General features: G+C 46.5%; 1 protein-coding gene across 1 annotated transcript in view; it reads right to left on the bottom strand.

The window, feature by feature from the left end:
* Window positions 1-328: 328 nt before the first annotated feature.
* The window catches only part of LOC111247762 (uncharacterized), a 33,170-nt gene continuing 8,299 nt past the window's right edge, over window positions 329-25,199 (bottom strand). The window contains exons 3-5 of the mRNA XM_022799079.2: window positions 7,743-8,025; window positions 4,017-4,258; window positions 329-3,404 (exon numbers count right to left, since the gene is read on the bottom strand). Of these exons, the coding sequence (XP_022654814.1) occupies window positions 2,840-3,404; window positions 4,017-4,258; window positions 7,743-8,025 (1,090 nt within the window). The 3' untranslated portion in view covers window positions 329-2,839. The remainder of the gene's footprint in view (window positions 3,405-4,016; window positions 4,259-7,742; window positions 8,026-25,199) is intronic.

Below are 25,199 nucleotides of genomic sequence, written 5' to 3'. Positions count from 1 at the left end.
TACAGGAGCATTTTAAAGGATTTATAGAAACCATAGCTCTGCTGATCCTTCTTTGCTTCATATAGGATACGACTACTCTATATTAGGTCTTTTCTATAGTCCGTTGTTGCAGTTCAACTTGTCTATTTCGCGTAAAAAGTAACTACAACGTCGGGGTTCTCAATCGTTAGGATTGGAACAGCTTCTAAAGCGGCTACGGAGTACCGTAGTTGCCATGCTATATTTTGTTAAGTCTCAACCTATGTTACTTATCAAATCTATTTAATGGCTGTTATCCTCGCTTAATTTTTGTATCTAGTCGTATGATTTAAAAAAAAAAAAGGCACCATTTGAATACATTGGATTCGATATAATTTATTTTCAGCATAATAATACTAATAGCCATCGCTACGAGTTCCACCATCATAATGTTTCCATAATATAATCATTCTATTGTTAGCGTTTTTGTGATGTTTTTATCGACTTCACAGACAGACAGACAGACAGCCACACACACACATACACTCACAGACACGCGCGCGCACGCACACACACACACACACACACACACACACACACACAGAGATACACACATGTACACACAAATCTTTATCTTAACTAAATGTGTTTCTGTTGACCTGCTGAAAACTTCAAGCAGACATCTAGGACAAGCCATTCTTCGTCGTGTCATATCGTTAAGTCATTGTCCTTTCCTGTAGGCCTCAACCATTTTAGATTGTATACTAAAGTGTTCTCAGATTTTATTTCTAGCGTTTGCTATTTTCACCTTAATAGTGGCTCTTGTGAAGTGAATTCACTAATACTCGGCCCGATTTCGTACTCTTAACACTTGTTTCTTTTGCATTTTTGTTTGTTAGCAGATTGTCCATTGTTAATTCTGTCGTGTGAAGACAATGGAAGATAAATAATATCGTTTCCTTTGATCTTTCGTCGTATCATGTATACCTAGCCATGTCTATTGCCACATTCTTCGTGAAGAACTTTGTCATGATGTTTTAATACGCTACGTTCCTTTTTCCATTCGTCTGCGTCTTTTTTCCTCGAGTAATTAATATCAATGTAATGATCGTTATTACCACTGATTAGACACCACCACAACGACAGATCCAGTTTAATTTCGTCGTCATCATCTTCTCCCAGCGATGGCGGATTCGTTTGACATCAACATGGGGATACTTCGTGTCTCTGCCTGGTTGCGAACACAGACACGACCTCTTCTTTATCATCATAGATTCTTATCGTTAATCTACTACTACTACTACTACTACTATTATCATCAATATGTACAAGATTGCATCTAGGAGGTAGGACCACTTATTCCGGTCTGTACGTGTTCGTGAACGGTTTGTGTGAATAAAGAAAGCTACGTGTGTGTGTGGGCGCGTATGTGTTTATTGTTATTGTCGTTTCCTTTTTCGTGATTCAGCCAGGGCCGTGGAGGCCGCCGATCTCACTATGTGCGAGGCCATTGTGTTCGCCACGATCGATCAGAAAAGAAATATGGCTCGGTCCAATTGATGGGCGAGTGTTAAAGCATTAACTACTACCATTGGTGCTATGAATAATAGCAATAGTGATTATAGCCATAATTATAATGTAATATGTAACTATGTACTTTTTATTATACATAACAGGATATCATTGGGAACTAGGATTTTGTCGGTGTTTCCGGCACCCGTCATCTCCTTACAACCGCTGCACGTCGTTACGGTAGCGAGCGGATTATACCATATTGTTTAGGTGCCGATGTGTGTGTCTGCGGGTGTGTGTGTGTGTGCGGGTCGAATTGGCTGCAATATCCCTGGCATTACATATTGCGGCGGGGCCACAGGCCTTCAAAAACCGTTGGCGTCGTCGCACTCTTTATTTAGCGCTATCCGTATTATGTATATCTTTCTGCGAAGAGACAAACGTTCGAATGCTCACACATACACTCACATCACATATACACTGTCTGAGTATCACTACTTCAGTCGTCGTGATTATCGTTTCGTGTACCTCATTGCCTTCTGTATTATTGCCTACGGAATGGCGGACGCACTCGCTCCGAACGGAAGTGCATATATATATATAGATCTGCGTCAAATTGTTTACCGTCTACTGATGAGAGCGACCAAACTATCGTCGTCGTTGACGAGCCACCACCTATTAGTAGTAACATGCATCCCCGTTGACCAAGCGGTGACACTATATACCTAAATATGTATAGGTAGATTTATTCATTGTAGAGGTTTGTCCTCTTTGTCTGTCTGTATCGTTTGTTTTGTCTATTATTAATACTGCATCGCATTTCACCGGCCAGAGTTGTCAGGAAGATGCCGAAAATCTGTCTCAGTTTACTTCAGACCTCCCATATTATCGACTGCGTACGACGGGCTCACGGCTCAAGTCATGTGCTTGTGCGAATGCCACCATTACTTCTATTCAAGGGTCATTTGTTTCCTTTTTGTTGGTGCTATACATGCGCGTGCTATTGTCGTCATTCGAGCGTTTGGTTGCTAACTGCTTAACGGCACGCAGCAGTGGTCGCGTACGATACCAGTACAACAAAGATGGCGTGACAAAGGCTAAAGTTGTAGTGAACGCCTTAAATCTAGTGTCAATAATATGCAAATATAATTAATAGGACCTTTTTTTAGGGCAACACTTTTCTTTCTGCCAGACGCGGCCATTGCTAAGTTTCCGTTCTTGTTGGCAACGCGCACAATGTAGGCTCTCGAACAGGCTTAAGAGATCATCGGGATTATTTTGCGACAATGGGATCACGGGGCATGTGAATGCAGGGAGGTGGGGGCGAGGCGCAAGATTCTTCTGGTCGTAACGTTACTTCCAGCTCCGCTCACGGTGAATGCGAGGCAGGCGCAGGGGAACTAGATGGCGAGGGCGAGCACACGTCAATTTGGGGACTCGAACGACCAGGCGTGGGTGGTAGAGACAAGCAAAGACCGCCTGTCTGGCTTTGTAGTGGTGGTACTCCTGCTTGGCCAACAGACGAAGGCGGTGGTGACATGAGTGGCGGTGTGGACCGTGTTAGAGGGTACGGGCTAAAACGCGATGCCGATACCGGGGGACTTTGACGTAACTGTTGTTGCTGGGCTGCTTGTACGAGGGCGGCTTGACTGAGGGCAGCCATTCGTAAGGCGTATATCTGTTGTTGTTGAATGGCTTCGGCTGTCGCGCTGGACGGGGCGCTGGATGCGGCTCCAAGCGGCCCATGCTGCGCGAATAGAGCGAGCTGCTGGGCATAGGCAGCCGCCATATGTTGCAGATAGGCAGTAGGATCGGCTCCCGTTAGGCCAGGGGCACCAGGAAGTCCTGACAGGACCTCGTGTCCTGACAGCCCGCTAGGGTCGGCCATGAGTCGACTGAATGGATTGTCACCGAGAATGCTCTCCATGGTCTCGCTGCAAACAGATGGAACACAGCCAGTGTAATAACAAGGGTTAGACATATGCGTAGTACTTATGGCCTTGTTGCCAGAACACTAATACCAGCAAAGCTACAAGTGAGTTGAAAGGTTCCCGCCGCTGCCGCTGGCATAGACGCACACACACGAGACTCGATTCCATGGACCACACCGGTTGCGCTGACGACCGCTCTTCTACCTTCCGCGTAACAGCTCTCTCTTCTTGCGCTGTCTTCCTACCTATATGACTTTCTTTCGTTCGCTCACTCTGGGAAGTTCGCTAGCCCGCTGAGTAACTATGTGAGTGTCTTAGTGCTTTTAAGACAGAAGGAAATGACTTTGTACGTTCCGCTCTGAAAGACACTTCTTCTTCTTAGTTTCTAGCTAAATAAGAGTGCCTGCGCTGGTGGCCACACCAGTCTTAAGATGGTCGAGCGCAACAAAGAACGTCAGGCCACGATGCCGCACCCCGCCACGACAATCTCACTTTGCATTGACAGATAGATACATTACATGGGCGCAATGTCGCTGTCGTTGCGGCTGTAGCTTTGCCACACTGAACTCATCAGGGTCATGTGAAAAAGGCCCGTTACCAAAACAAGACACTTACCGTTCGAGATCGCTGAGTCGAGACGAATCGCGGAATCCCTTGGCGAAGGGGTTCGAGTCGATCTTGAGCTTAGTGATGAGCTGGTTCTGGTAAGCGGTCACGGCTGTAAACGTCGTCTCGGGAAAGACGAACGTTGTGCACTCTTCATCGTCGACGTTACCGATTGGATTATTGGCTGCCGAGGCGCGTCTCCGGATCAGGTGGATACGCGGCTGGTACTTGTGCATCGAGTTCAATACAATCTGTAAGCCGAAACAACAATATTGTTGAACTTGAAAATGACAGCTCCAGCAAAATACTGTTGCTACCCTGCTGATTTACATTTTGGCCCCCCTCGAATAACAAGAAGATAAAGTAGAATAGGCATGGAAAAGAAAAATCTGGAGATGGAAACAAGCAGAACGAAAAGGGCACTGGAAATCGTTGACCACCAAACACAACTGCGGTCTGATCACACGACTGAAGTTCATATGGCCTGATTCTAGAACTGATTAAAAAAGCGGTATCGGGTTGAATGCGGCCGTTCACTTCGAGGCAGCTACGACATCGCATATAAAACTTACCATCAATGAAGAGCTGCCCCTGACAACAACGAAAGGCCAAACATTTATCAACTCGTACTAATAACTATATAATTGTGGTGATAATGAAATTCTGCATTGACCTCCGGATGTAATATATTTACATAAAAAGGTCACGTGATCTCTCGTATAAGCGCACAAGTGGAGCACCAGGATAGCAAGAAAAAAAAAGGACGGTGCCAATGATTGGCCTTTTTAAGTAAGCATATCACCACCGCCAGGTTCATTCGATCTGTCTAGTGGTGACCGCATTAAAAAGGCCGTTGACAACAAAGAACCGAAAACGAGCTCTACTCGCTTTATTTCTCAATCAACTGATATCTGTTGCTTGTTGTCGTATTACCATTCAAGCAAAGCCAGCAACACGCGAATGCGCGTCACGCACTACGCCCACGTTGTCGGGCAAGCAAATAGCCGCTACACGTTACCAGCTGACAGTGGAGGCAACAGCATCAGCGTTACTCACAGAGCATTAGACCTAGTATAGGTAGGCAGCATGGCAGGCATGGTAGCCGTTGACACTTGATAGGCTATGAAACAGACTGTGACAACAACTACCAAGTGGTTCTCTTTTTTCCTGAAGTTACAGCAGTACCAAGTTTCAGCCTTTAGGCTATTCTGTGCCGTGCGTGTACGCAACGTACCCGAGCATGGTGGGTGGCAGGCAGTTAGTGCTGAGCCTGTGGAGATAGCACATGGCATGCAAACGCTTCGTACCAGCACGAACTGGAACACAAACGACTCGTTGCGATCCGTGCGCTACTCGACAAATCTCGATGTGACCTCATAAGCTACTGCTGCTGTTTCCACTAACAGCAACGCCGCCATTGCTTGTCCTCATATGCTGATGAGGCCAACGTCTCGTATGGTCTGTTGGGTGCGCTGCAGCAGTGGCGGCGGCACCAGCCTCCCCGTATCTTACTTTAGACACAATATATATTGGCTGTTTCCTGTATGACTGGTCGGTTAACGCTCTATCGCACGAACCACGAACGATGGATATCTTGACAGCAACGAGGAGGAACAGTTCGGTCATCAAAGGGCTTTTAAACAGGTTCATTTTTAACTGTGCCCATAGCTACCTACCTATCGACGTTTGCCTAATAATAAGTGCGAGCGTGAAAGTGTATGGGATCTTATTTATAGGGTTTATTGGCTGTTTGTGTGTATTTACGGGCATAGCACATAATGACGTTGGCAACCTCCATCATTGTCATCAATAACAGCAGCAGCAGCAGCAGCGCGACTATAGTCAAAGCGCCAACGCCTTTCCCAACGTAAAAACGGGTAAACATTGTGGTCAAATACTAAGAACAGTACTCATTGAGCCCTTTCTGCCATCGAGACCTGTTGCGAGTAAGAATACTTCATATTGACGGTATAAAAGTCATGAAAAGTCCAAAGGGCTTCTCCTATCTTCCTCATTACAACAAGCCTCAGCCGGCTTAAGTTACGGTTACACAGACTCTGTGTGGGTTGATAGATACGTGCATATGGCCGATCACAGCCATCTCCAATGACAACGAAAAACAAACCAGGAACGAGTGGGGGCAGCAACGTATTCTTTCCGTATGGTCACTACTTGCTGTACAAAAGACAACAGATGACAATGAATATCGACAGGCATCACCTCGACGAGGTCATCTCTTCAACTGCCATCGTGCGATACGGGTTCGGCGAAAATTGTGAAACGGACAAAACTTCGCTACGTCTGTTGGCTTGCTGGCCTACTTGAAGGCCTGTCGTGTGTCGGTGGCCGGGTGAGTGGCACCTCGTAACGCCGATTATGTAGCAAAGCGTCAACAACAGCGATCGTAACAGCAACTGAATCAAGACGAATTCCTCGCATAGCATCGAAGACATAGCTTCATCGAAACCTAATGGTACGGAGACAGCCGCGTTCGAGCGTGCGACGTTGCTTCCCCAAAATTGTCAAGATGCGTTTTCTGGGCATGCTAAGATGCTGTTGTTGTGCTACCTGCAACGAGCACGAAGTCAAGCCAGCAAAATTGTCTCTGTGGCATTCCAATGACTCATCTACTAAGAGCAGAGCATTAGTCTAGTACTTATTTAATTTGTGTTTGTAAACATTCGTTGGCGACACTCACTATTTCGAATGAAAGTGCTAGCTTCGGCCAGCACATATCGAGCACCGATCAGCAAGAACAAAAGGCTTTATACTAAAGGCACGTACGTTAGGCCACAATGAGTTCGTTGCTTGCTGTCATCTCCTATCTGAGACAGGGAGAGCAGCGGGTGGTCTATAAGCTGCTTGCTACTCGTACTACAACGATTGTCGATGAGATCGTCGAGGTCGCCTTTCGTGGCTATAGGTGGGAGCAAAGTACAAGCAGACGACTGTAGTCGGTCTGGGGGTGACACGGCCCCTGGAGTGGCTTCTGCCGTCCGCCACTTGTTCAGTGGATAGATTCTTCTCGGAATCCGAGCGATACACGATGGACGATGACACTTCGGACGGACTGATGCTGGATACTGGTGGCTCATTTTTAGTTGGGCAGCTGCAGCGGCCAGAGCATTAGCAGCACGGACGGCTCCATCGAGAGGGCGACCCATCCAAGGGCGATATGTGATGCATATGACAAAACGACGACGACGACGACGATAAAGATGACGTCGACTAAGAACAATGGTATAACAACGACAGCTCGTATTTCATCTGCTAGTAGTACTACCTCTCATGTGCGAACGTTTCAACGCCTCTTCGCGTTCGCTAGCCATCTTGTCAGCAGCCGTCGCCGGCGTTGCTATTCCTTTGATGACCGCTTCCATTACCACGACTTTTTCTGCTGCGACTACTAACGTATAGTAACTATGTACAGTATAAATCTGCCCCTGATTTCGCATCACTTTTGGGTGGCCTTGATGATTTAACTGGTTGTCGACAGAAGCGAGAAAACACAAGAAGGGAAGAGAAAAGGCTGACCCGGAGGACAGAAAGGAGACAGAGAGAGAGAGAGAGAGAGAGAAAGAGAGAGAGGAGAGAGACAGCGGAAGACAGAAAAAGATTGCATGCAGTATTGATGAACAAGTCGAACGCTCGCTTCCAAATAACCGATAAATGCAACGCATCGCTTGATGAGGCCAAAGTGTAATAATTTTCTAGTAGAAATTAGTCGGTACTTACATGTCCTTGCTTGTCCATTTCGTTGTTGGTAAGTTTGACCTTTTCGAAGGAGACGACCTGCTTCCGCAGTTGATCGGCGGCGTACGGGGAGTCGGGATGCTGATAAAGACGGTTCGGCGAAGGTGGATCAGCCTTGCCTGCCACCAGCCAGCACGAACGATGGTAAGCGTACCGGTAACGCTTGTTGTCGCACGGGACGATGTCAAGTAGCACATGGTACCGGTGCTCCGCTGAGATCGCCGGTAGACCGCTGAACGATACGCGGACCGTTGGGAACATCCTCCTGGAATAACCAAATTGAAAACCATTAAACATAATGTTTCGCAAGTAAACAATGAAATATTGTGCCTTATTATCGTAGGTGCAACGATTGACTGTACTTTAAACATACTCTCGACATTCGACCTTATCATCTTTGCAGACATTTTCTTGCCCTCTATCGTAGTGATTTCTCTATCGCGTTCCATCCCTTACGCCCCAGCCCATTTACGGTCGACTTCAGTTTTTTCATTTGCCTTTCTACGAGACCGAGCGACAGCACGAATCATACGCGTCTAGCTTCTGATTACGGTTGCTGCTGACAGTAGATCATATGAGAAAGCGATTGTACTGATCGTATGAATAACTGTAAAAGCAGCTGTACTATCGCTTCTGTAGCGGCCGATCAACGCCAACTATACGGCGCAGCTCACGTCGTTGCCACTTATACAACGGTACCAGCGCAACCTTCGCCGCAGCCTGTTGTTGTTGTGGATGCTGGCGTGTCCGTGTCTTTCTCTGCATATTGTCTACCTATTCTTTTCGCTGTTGTTATCCATAACATCTGACTGCTAATGGCCTGCCTGCCTGCCTGCCTGCCTGCCTGCCTGACTGATTGAATGACTGACAACTCCGCTTTTATTCTTCTAACAAGCGCTATCTGATTCCATTTGATTCACAGCTATGCGTGCCGCTCCCGTTGCCGCCGCCGTCAGTGGCACATATTTGACGCGCTCGTGTCCTGCTGCTATTGTCATCGTTTTGCCGGCTACCGTCAGGCGGTTCGTCCATCCATCCGTATGTCGGCTTTACCTCAGTTGATCGCGGTTTCTGCCGCCTCCATCTTCGCCTTCGCTTGTCCGATTTCGAGCGCCTGCCCAATTCAAATTAGGCATTTACTTACTAGCAGCAGAGGGAGAGACAGTTTAGCACGGTAGTGGGGCCTGCGAGTGCCGCTACCGCTTAGATTGATTTGCGCGCTTCGCAATAGGTCGCCGCTTCGTACAAGAACAACAGCAACTCCAGCCGTCGTAACAACAAGCACAACATCGAATATGTTATTTTTTCGAATTGAACCATTATTTGTGGTGTTTAGTTGTGGCGACGTGGGTCGTCGTTTGACTGGCCGGCTGTTCATTTTTGCTGATACCAGATGCTCTGCGTCAACTACGCAGCTAAGGCACAGTCGATATTTGAGAAATTTTCTTTGGTCTACTGCCTATTGATTCAAAATAGTACGACCATTACTAGCAACGGTTAAACCTGAAGGGGCTTATATAGCCGTCAAGCACAATTCCTTGTCATGATTAGGGGCCACTACTAAGGCCGCTATTGCTTCACAGCGGAACAAAAATAGGCTGAGCAGTGGCGAGGTGCCCGGAATCGATAGTTCGTCAACTTCAGGTTCTTCTGAACACCCGGACGTACAGTCGCCTAAGCGAGGACTACTGCAGCAGCAGCAGCAGCAGCAATAGCGGCGGCAAACTTCAAATTGAATAATAACAGTAACAAGAAGGGATAAGAAACGACGACGTCGAGGAACGTCAAGCATACAGTTGCATATGTAGCAACTGGTGCACAGATTCGTTCGTGCGTCCTCAAGCCAGCCATCAGTTGAACTTATCTTTTGGCGATCCTCCTCAACTGGATGGACAGACCTGACGTCGGAATTACGGCTAATGGCGTCCGACGTCAGTCTGTAAGATGCCGTAGACTAGAATCGTCTGAGTCAATATTGGCAGTTTGAAGTAGGGAAAGAGAGAGAGCAACACTCTTAGGCGGAGGAGGTTGATAGTACAAGCATAGGTAGATGTGCTGATCGATCGATCGATCGATCGATCGACCTATGAACAAAAATTAAAAGAAGGGACTAGCGCTACAAGCATTGGCTGCTTATTTGCGCTGGTCACCTCTATATATACTCTTTTCTGTGTAGGTGTCTTTATGTTTGTGCATGCCTGCATCAGTAAAGATGCACAGGTTGATACGCGAGTGCCCACATATGGCTACTTGTGTACAAGTTTTCCTACTAAGGATCACCTATGTCGAACATCTCCGATAAAAGATAGAAGCGTTTTTCGATTCGTGGTGCTTTGCGTCCATTATTCTCACGTTTGGCCCACTATTTGTCATAGACATCAGAAAATTAAGCATACATGCCAGGTTATTCGTAGAAGATGATCGCCTAAACTCTCTATCGGCATCCATAACTAGAAACAAAGAAAGAGACTGAGCCTACTATCAAGGTGGGAATTCAAATCCCTTCAAAACAGTTCAACTGTTACGTGTACGCTAAATTCAATGTTTTCAGCTCGCTCAATTGTCTTACAACAAAATGTTTACTTCGTTCGCCACCAAGTCGCCTAAGCATTTGCTATTCGTCGAACGTTGCCATCATACAACGGCCAACGATGCGTGTCCGTGAATAGGGTAAAGCAAGATCGAAGAAAGCGTTCCTTCCCAGCAGGGAGCGAATTCCTCCGGAGTTCATCTCCCGCCAACGATAACGGCTCGCGACGCCAAATCGGAGCTGTTGCTGATCAGGTAAATACGCTTTTGGTCGTACACACGCGCGTTGTCATCGTTTTTTTTCTATTTATTTTGTCCTTCCGTTTTGTTGAACGGAACGTAAAGGATGTGTGCGGTATCGGCAATGCATAACATTGGTGACGTCAAGTTCACTGCGCTGGCAAGAAGTAGATGGGTGAAGCTGTGATATAGTGGTTGTGCTGTTCTTGCTCCTGCTGTATAGAGTCAATATTTATTCAGTGACTACGATCGACAAGACGGTCCATAACAATGTTCACTCGTTGACGCTCCTGATCATTGATTACAGTACGTTCAAATGATGTAAAACTTTAAACGCGTGCGAACACGACCACCGCGATCCATCCAGCGGGTGGCGTTAGACCGTTGTGTTTGACGACGTTGACGCCAACGCTAACGGTCGTCACAACTAGCGGTGTAGCCGCTTTACTAATACATTTAGGGTATACGGAGAGCTCTGAACACCCCTGCGGGCGTCATGCGGGATATGTGGACATGGTCCACATAACACTATGTATAAGGGATTGTGGATGCCACCGAAATAGTAGCCATTATATCACACAAATTCACCGTGCTGGTTAAGTTGGAATAGATGCAGACATAAATTTCGTCACATTCCATGGTGGTTTTGTGGCGATGTCTCAACGGGTCGTTGAGACATCGCCCCTATGACCTTTTCGAGGGGCAAATGAACGAATCCGTTGAATTTAGTGTCTTCACGTTAACAACAACAATAACAACGGAGATTTACCCGCGTAACTTCGATCCTTCTGCAGGAGATGTCGAGATGGGCACTTACGTCAGATATTACATGGCTTTATCTTTTACTCAGACCGTCCCTCTTATGCCTTTAATTAAGATGTATTGTATGATTCGCTGGTTAAACCGTACAAATCAAGGTCTCTACCACTTTCATAGGGCGTGAGTTACTTTTAATGACTAACAGGATCGGTTGGATCCGAGACATGCGACACTTCAGCTTCGTTAGGATTGATATTCAATTTCAGTTGCACGGCTCCTTCTACATCTGTATTTGTGTGTGTGTATATATGTATATATATATATATATATATATATATATATATATATATATACATGTTAAAGAACCCCAACAGATCACAAACCAGTTGCTTTGGCAACTGGCTATTTTGCCATTGCGCTGCACCAAAATCGATAGTATAAAGTATGAACCCTCATGCAGCCTAGGCTGCATGAAGTATTGTTGAACATGCAGCACTTCATTTCGTAGCAGCCTGTGTGTAACTACACACATACAATGCATACCGTGTGCATGCATTGATTTGTAAAAGAATAGCTATCAATGACAGTAACAAGTCCTATATCTATACTCGTTTACTTGTAAAAGTAGTAATTATCAACATTGAACTGGTGATTCTTCTAACAGAGTACAGTAAATACATAAGCCGGCTGTTGTATCATACGAGCATCCTGTAATTTATAATTCTATAGCTAGTTTTGTTGTGGCCTGTACATTTCTCTCTCTCTGGGAGACGACGGGCATTTCGTTGCATCATTCAAACTAGTGGGTTCGACGATGATCTCATCCTACAGAAGAAACAATAGTGACGAAGTGTTCCCTGCTTTTGATGATCACCGGGTGGCCGCTACCGACCTCGTTCTTATCCTCGCTCCAAACTTAGTCTCTTTCACTGTTGCTTCTATAGACTAGTCGATCGGGTGATTGTCCCGATTAGCTGCAGTGAGTCGCTGGCCCATCTCCCTACCAGTAGGCCCCTGAGGTGCGGGAACGAGGCTCATTAAGAAGGCTTCATAGCGAGAGAATCACTCGGGAGAACGAGCCGGGCGAAAGTCGTCAGACAAGGCATCGCTCTGAATGTTCAAGTTTGTGCTACCTACTAGCAGTCTTGCTTGCTTCTTCTCTGATTAACTCAATGTGTTTTCTTCCCTTATTACCTTGTCTAGTCCATACGCAGTCATGTGTGTTTGCACGTAGTGCATAGACAATGAAGGCCTTCCATGCAATGAACTCTACGGATCACTCCTCCTTTGGCTGCAACCATTCTTTAGTTCCTTTCAGTCCTCGTCCACATCATGATTGCTCCTTCTTGCTCCCCTCTCGTCCATGCAAAAGGATCACTTACGCATAAAAAATGATGGCATAAAAATTCTCCCTCATGCCAGCCACTACAGGAGAGACAGAGGTTGTGACCAACACCAATATATTAGTACACACGCGCACAAAGCGCGGCTTTGGCCAGCCTGATTACCGTTCCGCTGCCGGCGATCGAGTCGCAATTGACTTTCGGGGTAGTGTAGTGGCAGGGAAGGACTGTGCAGACTTCGACCATGATGATGTGGCAATGTTCTGCCCGTTTATCGCGATTAAGTATCATCGCGATGACATGCGTATCTATTCGTAAACACACAGGGATACGCTCAGAACTCCACCCAACAATATCGCAACATCGAACTAGACCCTCCCTGCACGGTTCCTTGCCCGCTTCCAACCTTTCCAATGAATCACTTAGAGCACGATGGAACCGACAGCAACTGGAAATAAATGTTGCAATTGAAACAAATCGTAATAGTAATAATAATTATTATAATAACAGCAACAGATGTAAGGACGATGACGAGTTTGCTGCTGCTGCTGCTGCTGCTGTTGCTGCTGTTGATAGTCAGGATCAACATCATGAACAGACAATTTACAAAATGATACTTTTTTTGATCTTCGCATAGCTCCCGTCGTCGTCTCAAACTTGCAACCGATTGCCGATTCGGGTTCAGATATTAGTGCAACAACGGCCTCAGCTATTATGCCAAAGGAAGCGTCTAGGCAGTGCTAAACCGGCTGGACAACATAGATGTCCCTACCTACAAACGGAAAAATAATAGTAATATGAATAGAGCCATTGATTATTATTGTTGGGATTCGTTCGTGCGCTAACGTCGACAATTTCGTTTTAGCTCTACTAACGAACGGGGCCGTCGGTTGGATGCGGCTGGCGTAGTCCGCATCGGTCGATCGCTTCCATCATCGAGTGGCAGAATTGTAAAATAATCGACCTTTTTTTGAATTCAATTTTATTTGCTGGATCACTTAGACGCGCCTGTGGCGGCGGCGGCGGCGGCGGCGGCGGCGGCGGCGGCAACGACGATCGGATTCCGTGGCTGATCGGCCGGCCGCAAAAACAATAGATAGAGGATTGGGCGCAGTAGCAATTTTCGACTAATCGTCTGCCGCGTTGGTGCTCTATCCGAACAGATGAATAGAGAATATCTTTATTATGATTAGTATGATAATGATTATTTAGAAGTCTCGATAAACCTATTCGCGGTAGGTGTCGTTCCGTTAGTTTTTTTTTAAATGTCCTGGCATCGACGAGCGAATAAGCGGCATTAAAGATCAACGGTGCTTTTTTTCTGCTGATCGTATCCACCTACGATGAAAGAGCGACACTAATCGCTTCATGACTGATTGCACCCTCTTTTCGGTTTTTCCCTTCGCCTACAGTTCCCTCCGATGACGACTGGCTGTAACGTATGGCAACCCGTGATTGCTTGTACCTGTCAATAAAAGTATTGCACTTCGTCTATATAAAATTTCTCGTTTGTCAGTAACTGTAGGAAGTATGAATAGAACTCGCTAATCGTGGACTTGGTTAGTCCGCCATTGTGTGGAAAGATACATATGACGATATGAGAATTTACGGCGGACGAGAGATTTGTTTTTTGTGTCCGAGGCGAAAACTCGAACGGGTTGTCGTTACAACCGAAGGGCGACACAGAACCATGAAGAAATCAATTCGACTTTTCAGTTTGTCCTCATTTTCCGATCGCCCTAATTCTGCTACTGTGAATCTGGCGTTAATTTTGATCGACGCATAGGGCAGTAGCAGAAGGCGGTATGAGTGAGTTCGTGACGACTTCGATACGACGCCGGCGTTTCTCTGTCATCCCATCCAGCAACGGCAAATGGGCAAATGCAAGTACGAATGAGGCAGCTGGCGTCAACAGCAGGCGAGGCATAGTTGGAGTCGACACGAGATCTTGCTGCATTTACTCGAATAACCAACTGTATCCCATTTGTCGAGACACACACAAACGTGTGATACAACAGTTTAGAACGGTGCCTAAATTCACAGCTGTACAGGGATTACGAATTTCGTATGGGCAACGGAAGAGCTTAAGAAATGTTACCTAGTCTGCGATTGGAATCAAAACGGGTCATCATATCGTATGTCGTCCATTCGTGGGCCCTGCTTTTTTTTTTTATAACCGTTGTCCCCCTATCTCGTACCTACTTCGTTTCTGCTAGTACTAGTTGTAACGGTCCGAATTCGCACCCGTCTTATGGCTATTCGTATAGAATACATGCTGCTGCAGCAGCAGCAGCAGCCGCCGCAGCAGCAGCAGCAGCTGCTGCGTTCAGGCGAAGACAGCAGCAATAGCCGCCATCATTGCTTCTGCTGCCGTGACGATCAATGGCAATAAGAACCCCACCAGCGACCGACAGTGCCGCTGCTCACTGCTCATGATGGCGATGGGCAAGTTCCGCCCCGATTATTATTGTTTTGGCCAAATTTCGTTTTGTGCTCTTTTGACAGAGAGCCGAACGCAGACAGCGGCAGGCACTTAAAAAGTATGGCTACTACTGCAGCTGCCGCCGCTGCTGCAGCTATGACTACCATCAGCATCATTACAGGAACAATAACAACTGCTATAGTGCTACTATGGCGATGAAGACTGCTGCAAATACGATCGCCAGCATCGAAGCAGTTGCCGAACAGAAGGCGGCAGCAGCGGAAAGTAAAAAGGGCGCCTTTGGCCGAACGCCGAATGCAAAATTGATCCTGCCGCGCACCGAGAGAAGAGATGCGTGCACGTAAATGCAGTACTAACTGTCGCACCGGCGTCAAAAACGCTACCGTCGTAACAACAGCAACAATTTGAACAGTGACAGCATAGGAACGTACACAGTGTCTGTGACCTAACATCACTGTTGAAAAAGATATCAAATAATAAAAAATACAGGGACGGCAATGAGCGTTTTAGAAGCTCCACAAATCACTGGAGATTCGATAACACTGATAACGAGCAGTGTCCACAGGAAAAACGTTTTTTTTTTTTTTTTTTTTTAAATGTTCCTTTGTCACGAACCCAGGGTCTTAACTTGACGGCGTTTCCCATCTAGCCTTTTGCCTCCAGTGTATCGAGTGTTAACAAGCCTTTACTTAGCGTACAGATCGCAGCATTAATTATGCCAGAATCCGCGGCATGAATATTTGTTCCAGTATGGCCATCGATGTAAATGGCCTTTATTATTTGACAAGTTCCAATTAGCGTGAGTCTAGTTCACCAGTATGCGAACACTTATATTGCTCTATATGTAACGCGCTTTTTGAAATCTGCCTCGAAGACACATGTTCAAAGATAGTAAACCGCCGATCGTCAGGATAGGTTATGGTTGTCGAACGTGCAGCCAGTTTCTTCTAGTTGCTGCTGCTGCTGCTGCTGCCAAAATGACGGGCAATCCAGGCTTTAAGCAAGAAGACGAGACGAAAAGAAACCGTTCCCGTCTCTTCACTTCGCTTCACTTCTCTCAGTTAGACAGGCTAAGTCACCTCGCTCGCCGTTCCCATTGTTCGGCTAAGGTCCAGCCCCCTGAATTAGCCATTAGGCGGGATCATTTAGCCACCAGCATCAACGTTCATCAGCGGCTGCGGTCAATTGCCGAAACAGCAACTTCGCGCGCGCTCGCTCGCTGGCTTGCCTGGCAGGCTGTCGGGCGGGCCAGAAGACGGGGAAGTCACCCCGTACATCGGTCGGTCGTTCGTTTGTCCGTTCGTTCGTATTGCTTTTCGACTTGTTCACTTCATTTACGCGTCGCGCGCGAGGTCCTGAAGACCTATATTTTTCGCACTCTTGTTTTTTGCTTTGAACGTTGTCGCTGTCGAACTCACACCTGGTGTCCTCTAAATGACCCCCCAGCCCTTCGCTTCCCTCATTTCTTATAGTACCTAATGCCTTGGTTCCCACTCCAGTCAACGACAGCAGCGATATACCACCACTTCATAATTGCACCAAAAACATTAGCTACAACATCCCCGTCGCACGTCTCCGTGAACCACCAGCCCCCAAGGAGATTCGCGCACATCCACTAGTATTATACCGACGATTAGGACGATGTATGCATATTCAGGAATCGCGAGGGAAGTGGCAGAACGGCTTCCCATAGCCAAAGCTAAATTCTATAGCCTATTCGTACGTTTCTTGGTTGTAGCGCGCATCGGTAGTATTTTACGTACTATACATTGAGTATGAAATTTAGTCAAATAGCACGAGCGTCTCTGCGCCAAAACCGTACGGTGGTAACAAGCGTTTTGACAAGGGCTTGGCACATCAAATGAGCCGCTGTTCGGATTACGAACTTGGATTTCGGATCGTAGATTAAATCCGATCTACTGATCCTATTATGAAATGTTTAGTTGGCTCATATTCAATGACAGTAAACGATCATAGCGGAAAAATACAGCGATGAAATTAAATTGCTTAATTCTCTTTATTTTTTTTTTCCTTTATCTATTTTCACGGCTACAGATCCGCACGAAATCATTCATCAAAGTATGCCAATTATTATCCGTAGCAATGAAAAGGACATCTTGCCGTTACCACGCAGTAGCGTGCTGACGTAATTGTTGAATCGTCGCCGTCGTTACTCGGCAAGCATGTTTTTTAGACGCGTGAAATCGATTTATATCGTATCGTTGTTGTCATTAGCAGAAAGGAACGAATGATTTGCTTTGGCGCATTTTCTTCTTTTAAATTAATGCATCAAATAAAAGTTCTTCTTTCTATCTTCGCGTGTTCGGCGTTTGTGCACTGTTTCTAAGTGACATGAATGTGGCCATTTTGGACATCGAACAAGCTAGCCAGTATTTTTAGGTGAGCGAAAAATTTTAGCTGCCCGTTTTGTTTTTCGGTTGATTATCTCGCGTATCATAAGACATCGCACGCTTATCGCATGCAACGATGATAATACAGTTGTTTACGTCCGTAGCAGCGAATCAATAACAAGCAACGTTTAGCCTCTGTTTCAGATGTAGCACCTACTAGGTGTCGAATAGTGTCGTTCGATAAATCCAATGGTTCTCGTATGCCCTTTTTTCCAGTCGTCAATATAATCCACCGATGCCGGTGATGATTATTTTCCCAGACAACTTCTCTGCCGAACCGCGGAATCTGCTCGTTGCTACTTCGACTAATTCGTGCATCTTTCTGAAAAGCCGTCCGTTTCCCTTATTTGCTGCCTGATCACTTACGGCCCTTTAGTCGAATATTCTTCCCACACAGCGATCGATGAAACATCGATAGAGATACAGAGCGAAACAGCAGCGTCTCATCAAAAGCTAGCGTAACCAGCATTTTCAATCGACGGCATTAGCACTAGCGTTACAATCGTCAAACGAAAAGACAGAAAGTAAAAAAAAAAAAAGCCACTCGACGCCTATTCGGTACGATGCTGGACATGCGCGTTTATCCATGGTCCGAAGTCCTGACCGGTTTCGACACAGAGAAGCGGCTATTTCCACCGTCTAGGCGATCAACACTGTTTTCGGAGGCATCTGTGCGAGATGAGTGCGTCACTAGCGGGAGATTCGAAAGACTAGATGAAGCCAGATCCATTGAAACTTTAGCGAGAGCGGCGATAGGGATTTTGTTTTCGTTTATTTCTAAAATAACATCGTAAAATTAGATTGAACATCTCCTTAATAGTCGATTCACTGTGGATTGCACATGAACAGACGGGCTGGGGTGGGGGGTGACTCAGAACAACACCGACGATGCGGTGAGAGCTGTCGCTTTGCACGGAGACACTCTTGACTTAACCCACACTCACAGCCACTCATGCTTTGTTGTTACGGGACCATTAGTAGGCCGGGGAAATCAGGCTCTGTTTTTCGGTCCAATCTCGTCGCCATAGACGACTTGGTCTTTATGTTCTGTCGACTCTCTCTCTCTCTCTCTCTCTCTCTCTCTCTCGCTTATTCTTGACTCACTGGCGATGCTGATAGCAGCGATCGGATATTCCACCAGACGCCGCCATCGTTTCGCACCGCTGTTCTCTGACCTGTAGCAAATTTATTAACAGAGACACTCAGTGATATAATGTCCAATGACATCAACGAAAATTGTGTTATGCTTGGCGCCATCAAGCAGTGCTTTGCGTCCAGCTAGAGGCCGCAGGCACGCGTGAGGGAAACGGCGGAAACGAAAAGTCGGAGGAGGAGAGCGGGTTTCCTAGCAGAACTTATCTTTGCTCGGGCTTAAATGCCATCCAGTGCAGATATTTTGCATTCTTGCCATAAAACATTCACACACATGAATACGCTCATTGTCAACTTAGCAGAGACGAGTCAATTACGTCTAGGCATAGTAACATGTTTAAGTTATTGCAATCAATCTGTGCTAATTGCAACATAGCTGCTGGGGCTCTGGGTTTAGATCTTCACGAACGCTAGACAACATCATCAAGGAAAAAACGAATCTAGATCAGTTCGCTAAATCAGACGTTTGATAAGCGAGAGTAGTGCCACCACTTCTTGTGACAACAACCAGACTCCAGAAGCATACTCCGCCCAGCTTCGAAGCTGCGAGCAAAGGGGGTTACTGGCTGCTCTCTCGTTTGGTCTGTTAGTGCCCATAAAAATAACATGTTTTTAGTCTCAGTCTACACGTGTTAAATATCGTCCGTTGTGTCGCCACAAGACAAATTCATCAAGCTGATGAAAATAAAGTAAGGCATTACCACTTAAAGAAAAATGACCCGTTATGAAAAAGGCTTTCACTAATAACTAGAGGCTCAGAACTGCTACGGTCGGGTATTAATAAAGGCGTGCAGTCCTTTCGAAAAATGGTAGAAATAGCCAGGTGATCGGTCTTTTATCGGACGACCTGGACGTGTCCTTTCCTCTCCCGATTGCCTTCGTATTTTTGAGACCACTTCCGCTTAGTTTTCTACACTATCACACCCACCGAACACCTGTGTGCATTGAATTTATTCTAATTTGCCACTTTCCTTCTAATATTAGCTTTTATGCTGTAATATATATGACGCTTTTTCTAGCTAGGTAACTTTAAAGTTACCTATCTTAGGCAATATGGATCGCATTGGATCGGCGATGATGTCGTTCAGCAGCTGAAATCTGGTAGCAGACGATGTGTTAAGGTAGTTCGAATTTTGTCACACTTAGCTTCAAAGATGATTAAAATGTGTGTTAAAACCCGCTATGTTTTACTATTTTGTTACGATAGAGGCCCGAGTATTGGCCAGGTCCGTAAAAAACCTGTGCAGTATACGGCCGAGATGCGTTATTGGAAGAAACGGCGCAAAGATGGTTCTGCTTGCTCTTCGACCAATTACGAAAAAAAAACTAATAAAATCGTTATTAGTCCTGAGCAAGAGCAACATGCTGTGACGGGAAAAATGAACGTCCGTCACTAAACAATGTTAAGCCGTTTGAAAAGGCTAATTAGAAGAAAGGTTGATGTTTGCGCACCACACGAAATCGAGCCATACAAACGATAAAAAGCGGATTACATAGGACACGATGCGCGCTCAGAGAAAGGAAATGCTCCACGCCAAAGAAAGCGGCACTTGGTAGGGCTGGCAAAACAATTGATTCGGACCTCTACCGTCAACAACTAACAGGATTACAAAAAGCCATTGAAGAAATCGATCGGGACTAGTAAACGGAATGAGCGCCATTTTCCACCATGTCAATGCTACCAGACCACAACCATATCCGTAGCTAGCCGGGAAAAGACGAGAGAAATTGGATGAAAAATTTCAAGGCATTTGCGGTATAGCTTGGATCTTGTATCATCAGACTATCATCTGTTTCGGTCTGAGCGGAACTTCTTTAATGGTGCTAGTCGATGGAAGGATGCACAAATCATTTCTCGCAATTTTTCGATCCGAAAACACAGAGGTTTTACAGTGATGGCAGTATGTTGTTACGGGGAAAATGGAAGAGGGTCATTAAGCAGAATCGCACATTTTACGCTTTGCAGTATTGCTTCGAAGCATAAAAACCAGTTAGCTTAATTTCGGTTTGGAAACCGTCAATACTTTTTCGACCACCCAATATTTCGCTTTATATAGTTACGTGTTCTATTTTTATGCCCCTTGTCCAGCAGATGCTGTTAAGGTTATAAACGGGGTTGGATAAAATAGGTCGCAGTGCGATGCAACAGTCGTTCTGTAATGGGTAAACTGGGAGTCGGCTATTGTAATCCGCGGGGTGACATTGTCGAGCTCACGGCGAACTGTTGGGCGCTAGCTAGTCAGCCACCGGGGCTCACAATCATATCGTGGCCGTGTCCCGCGGCCGAGTTCCGACAGGAGCCATATTGTTGTCGTGGCTGATAATGCCATTTACGGCAAAGTACGCCGTACCAACCAGCGGTGATGGCAATAGCAGACAATAGATATTAACAATATTAATTATTTGTAGAAAATTGGATAGACCATCATCAGCAGCGTTATCGTCATAATCAACGGCAACAGTCAAAAGGATTCGAGGATCCGTTTGCGAAACTCCTCTTCCGTCGCTATAGTGGAGAGCAACGTCGCTCAGTGAGACGCGCGATGGCTAGACAGGCCGTCGAACTATAGGCCCATTTGCCGACGACTCGCCTCCCTCTTGGCCTGCACAATGCAATATAGACGGACGGCGCAGATCCTGCTGCCACCGCCGCCCTAGAACTTCTCGCAGTTGGTAAGCCTCTATTGGTGCTAACGTAAATTATTATGGGCTCAAGCACAATCACGAACCAACCAGCAGCAGCACTTAATGCACTGATGAAATTTTGCAGTGCTGGACAGTACGCGATTGTCCTGCCCGTAATTGCTTCACGTACTTATCACTCAGAGGACGTTAGAAGTGTGGGGCTAAAATAAAAGGCTACCAAAAGGTCTCGCAAGTGTAAGCCACAATCACCTTAGCAACGTATGAATGATGCACCATATTAAAGATACAACTAATCTAATACTTTGCGATATATCTGTTCTTATGGGGTTGGTTAACTGCGTGTACAAGAGATCCGTCGGTAGGGAGCGCTAGCGCGCCTACTAGAACGTATCCTACTCAATCTTACATAAACACGTCGACGTACGCACAGTACATGCATCTGTGCTACTCGTCATAACAGCGTTTTTGATTTTGTTTCATAGCGAAACACTGCAGATGCAAATAGAGTTCTATTATCGTTGACATCATCATCATTATTCATTGACGAGTTCTTGTCCTAGAGTTTCTGCTGCCGCTGCTATTCTCGTCATGCTTTGTACAACGCAACTTTCCAATTGGTCTATGTCTGCTCTGACGATCTCTATATACGGACACTTGCGTAGCCATAAGCGATGGCATCGTTGTCATCAGCAGCAGCCGCACTACAGAATATTGTCGTCGTCGTCGCCGTTCTGCTTGTCGGTGTTGCTGTGGTTACAGGATCTCTATATTGATTTGCTAGTCAGTCGTTGTTGCCAGGTGGCAGTTCGGCTCGTGGCCATCATGTCGTTGTCTGAAAGAGGGATGACTATTTCTAGAGGCATCGGTCAAAGCAGAAGCGGTGAGAGGGCAGCAGCAAATGATGATGAACGACAGATGGCATTTGCCGTATGCCGTCATCAGCACCGCAGCCCCGTTGGCTAACGGAATTAGATTCTACGGGCAGAAGGTGCTCACCAAGCAGCAGTAACAGCAATCGGAAGCTGAGCATCGGAAGCCAGCTGATGGAAGAAGCCGATTCAATTAAGTGTTTTGAAATACAGGCCGTGCCATTTTTACAGTAACTAGAAAATTTTATTGTAACGCTATCTAAATATCGAGTCGTGGCGAAATTTCCCGGATTTCAGAGTGGGCTCGAGCCTAAATAGTCGGAGAGTTCCTCGGTGAGAAAGTCTATGTATATTCGTCCATAACAGCTATACAACCTAGAACTACCACAGAACGCAAACACTCGTGTCGTTATTAAGTAGTTGTTGTTATCGTCATCTCCACGTAGATCACACGCTGGCTACTTTATTGTCAGCGTTTTTATGTCGGAGTTGAGCAAGCCCTACGACAACCACAAGCGGCGGTGGTTCCGAGATTCGACGAACCGCGTGACGTCCTCCAGCCTTCGGTTGTCCTTATTCCTCACTCACTTTCTGTCTTGTCGGCCAGGTGAGTTCCCCTTTCGAGAGAACGAACCAGTATACGACGGTTCTATCTCTTCGTATAACAACAACGACAACAGTAACAAGTTAGATCTAGCCAACAAATTTGATGGCCTTGCAACTGTCACACATGATGACACCCACTGATCCCTCTGTCCTTTCGTTCGATCGATCGACCCTCGCATTGCATTTTTCGATTGCAATAGTTGTCATAGTCAATTCGACGCCATTAGACGGCCAACGCTGCCGAAGCGGTGGCCGCTCGACGAAAATGTGCTACAATTGAAGGATGACGACATCGTGACGAGGACAACATTCAGTTGGTCGGATCGGCGACGTGTTAGATCATCTGCTCGTATCTCGTAGTCGTCAGTAGACTAGCTGTAGTAGCAGTGCATATGTAACTCATGTGCTGTGTATATGTATGCATGTACGATCAAAAGTAGGCAGGCCGGGTCAACAGATTGTCCCGCTGATTCGGCTTGTCCTGACAGATCGAGCGAGATCTACTACTGTTGCCGCTGCTGCTGTTACTACTGTCGCTGCGACACCTCCAGACAGTTGCACTGCCCCCTTTCACTTCTCGTTATAGCCTCCCAAAGTGTCGAGCAAGTTTGAGGCTGCCACTGCTGAGCGAGCTCGGATCAAAATCCAGCAGCGATGCTGATGATGTTGACGATGGAGAGACGATTGGCAGCGTCGCACGCTTATCAGCTGCGGCGGCGGCGGCGGCGGCGGCGGTGGCGGCGGCGGCGGCGGGATCGAAATGATTGTCGGCCGATTTGAATGTGTCATTGGTTGTTCAAATCGGTCTCGTGTGAGATTAAAGGAGAAACAAGATAAGTCTCTAAGTCTAAAAAAGTGCAAAATCACCAAAATTCAAGGGGCGTGGCATACTCATCAAGCAGACTCTCGTCGCACCAATAACCACTGACTCCAGACAGAGAAACTGACTTTGCCAAAGCTGTCTGTGTTGCTGTGAACTATAGCTACGGTAAAAGCAGACGCGATGGGCCTGTGCCCATTCCGCTGCTGCTTCTCCCGGCACAATTAGATCACTTGCAAACGAAACCTAAGCGAGATACATCAGCGCAAAGCAAACGGCGTCGCTCGGCAAGAAGCACAGGCGATATAGGGGAACAAGGGACAGAATGGATGAAAACCGCAAAGGCGATCCTAGCTCAGCAAGAGCGAGTTCGGTGTGTCTATGAATATAATCGGAGATCAGCAGCAGTGCGAAGACGGCACAAAGAGCGACCTGTGAAGAAGTCAGAGCAATTGTTAGCGAGACTGTCGCTGTTAGTCTCTCTCTGGCTAATTCTTTTGCCGGGTATGAGACGGCTGTTGTCATAGATATGCACCGACTCCTATTGTTGTATCTTGTCGCACTCGAGTAACAACATCGTGGACACCGCGCTCGTCGCTGCTGGTGCTAGTCGGCCCGGGGGAGTCGAGTTGAGCGATCGCCGCCGATGTCGCCGGTGCCGCTCGTCAACGGAGGACAAATCAAACAGACGCGAAAAATCAACAGTGAGAACGGCAAAACGAAAGAGACTCATGACGGGTCCTGTCACCAAGTCGATTTAGCTCGACAACGAGCTAAAGTTTTTCGTCTGTCGATGTCGTTATCGTCGAGATTTTAACATTACTGCCACTTCTACCGCCGTTGAGGCGACCCACTAAGTATGTACTACCGATGATCACACTCAACTACATATACATGGACTACGTACATATATATACAGTGGTGCCAAACTCGACAAAGTCAGTAGGCCTCGATTTGAGGTACTGGCGCTGAGTCAATTCCTTCGCACTATCGCCCTCTCTTGTTGTGAATTCTGTGTGCAGAGCGCTGCGGTCCGAGTCACACTGTATGCCCGCGCCGGGACGCCGAGACTCCCTCGAGACTCACGCCCCTTCAGCCTTCGGCTTTTAGCCATATACACACAGGTCGCACTCTCTGTCCCATCTCTGCGGTCGCTGTGATGCGTTGATGTGAGCAAGCGAGTGAGTGAGTGATTTTGATGGGCGCCGCTGCTGACTATGATGGCAGAACTACGGAGAATGAGGATGGTGGAGGTCGCAGTGGTGTGATTGTGCGCCTGCTAACCATCGTCCTCATAGGATGTACAACAACAATAATTCTAGGGTGCGGGTACATCGTGGGTACCATCACAATACAACTAATCAACAAACGAGCAGCGGGCCAAGTCCGTTCGGTCGTCCATTGGGAATCGACTTGAGGACATAGGGGAATTCAGGTTAACACTGTGACGTTGTCTCATGGAAACACTGAACTCTTTCCATTTCCTCTGTTTGAAGACTCACAATCATCTTTATATATATAGTCATGAAAAAATGAGGAGTCAATATCTAGTACGTCTATGCAGACGTGCGCTATACATGTGTCTACAGAAAATGAATGAGCAACTTTCGAATACAACGCG

This window comes from Varroa destructor, unplaced genomic scaffold (genome assembly GCF_002443255.2).
Source record: "Varroa destructor unplaced genomic scaffold, Vdes_3.0 BEIS01000003.1, whole genome shotgun sequence".
Classification (NCBI taxonomy): Eukaryota; Metazoa; Arthropoda; class Arachnida; order Mesostigmata; family Varroidae; genus Varroa; species Varroa destructor.
This window is presented reverse-complemented; position numbering and strand designations above follow the sequence as displayed.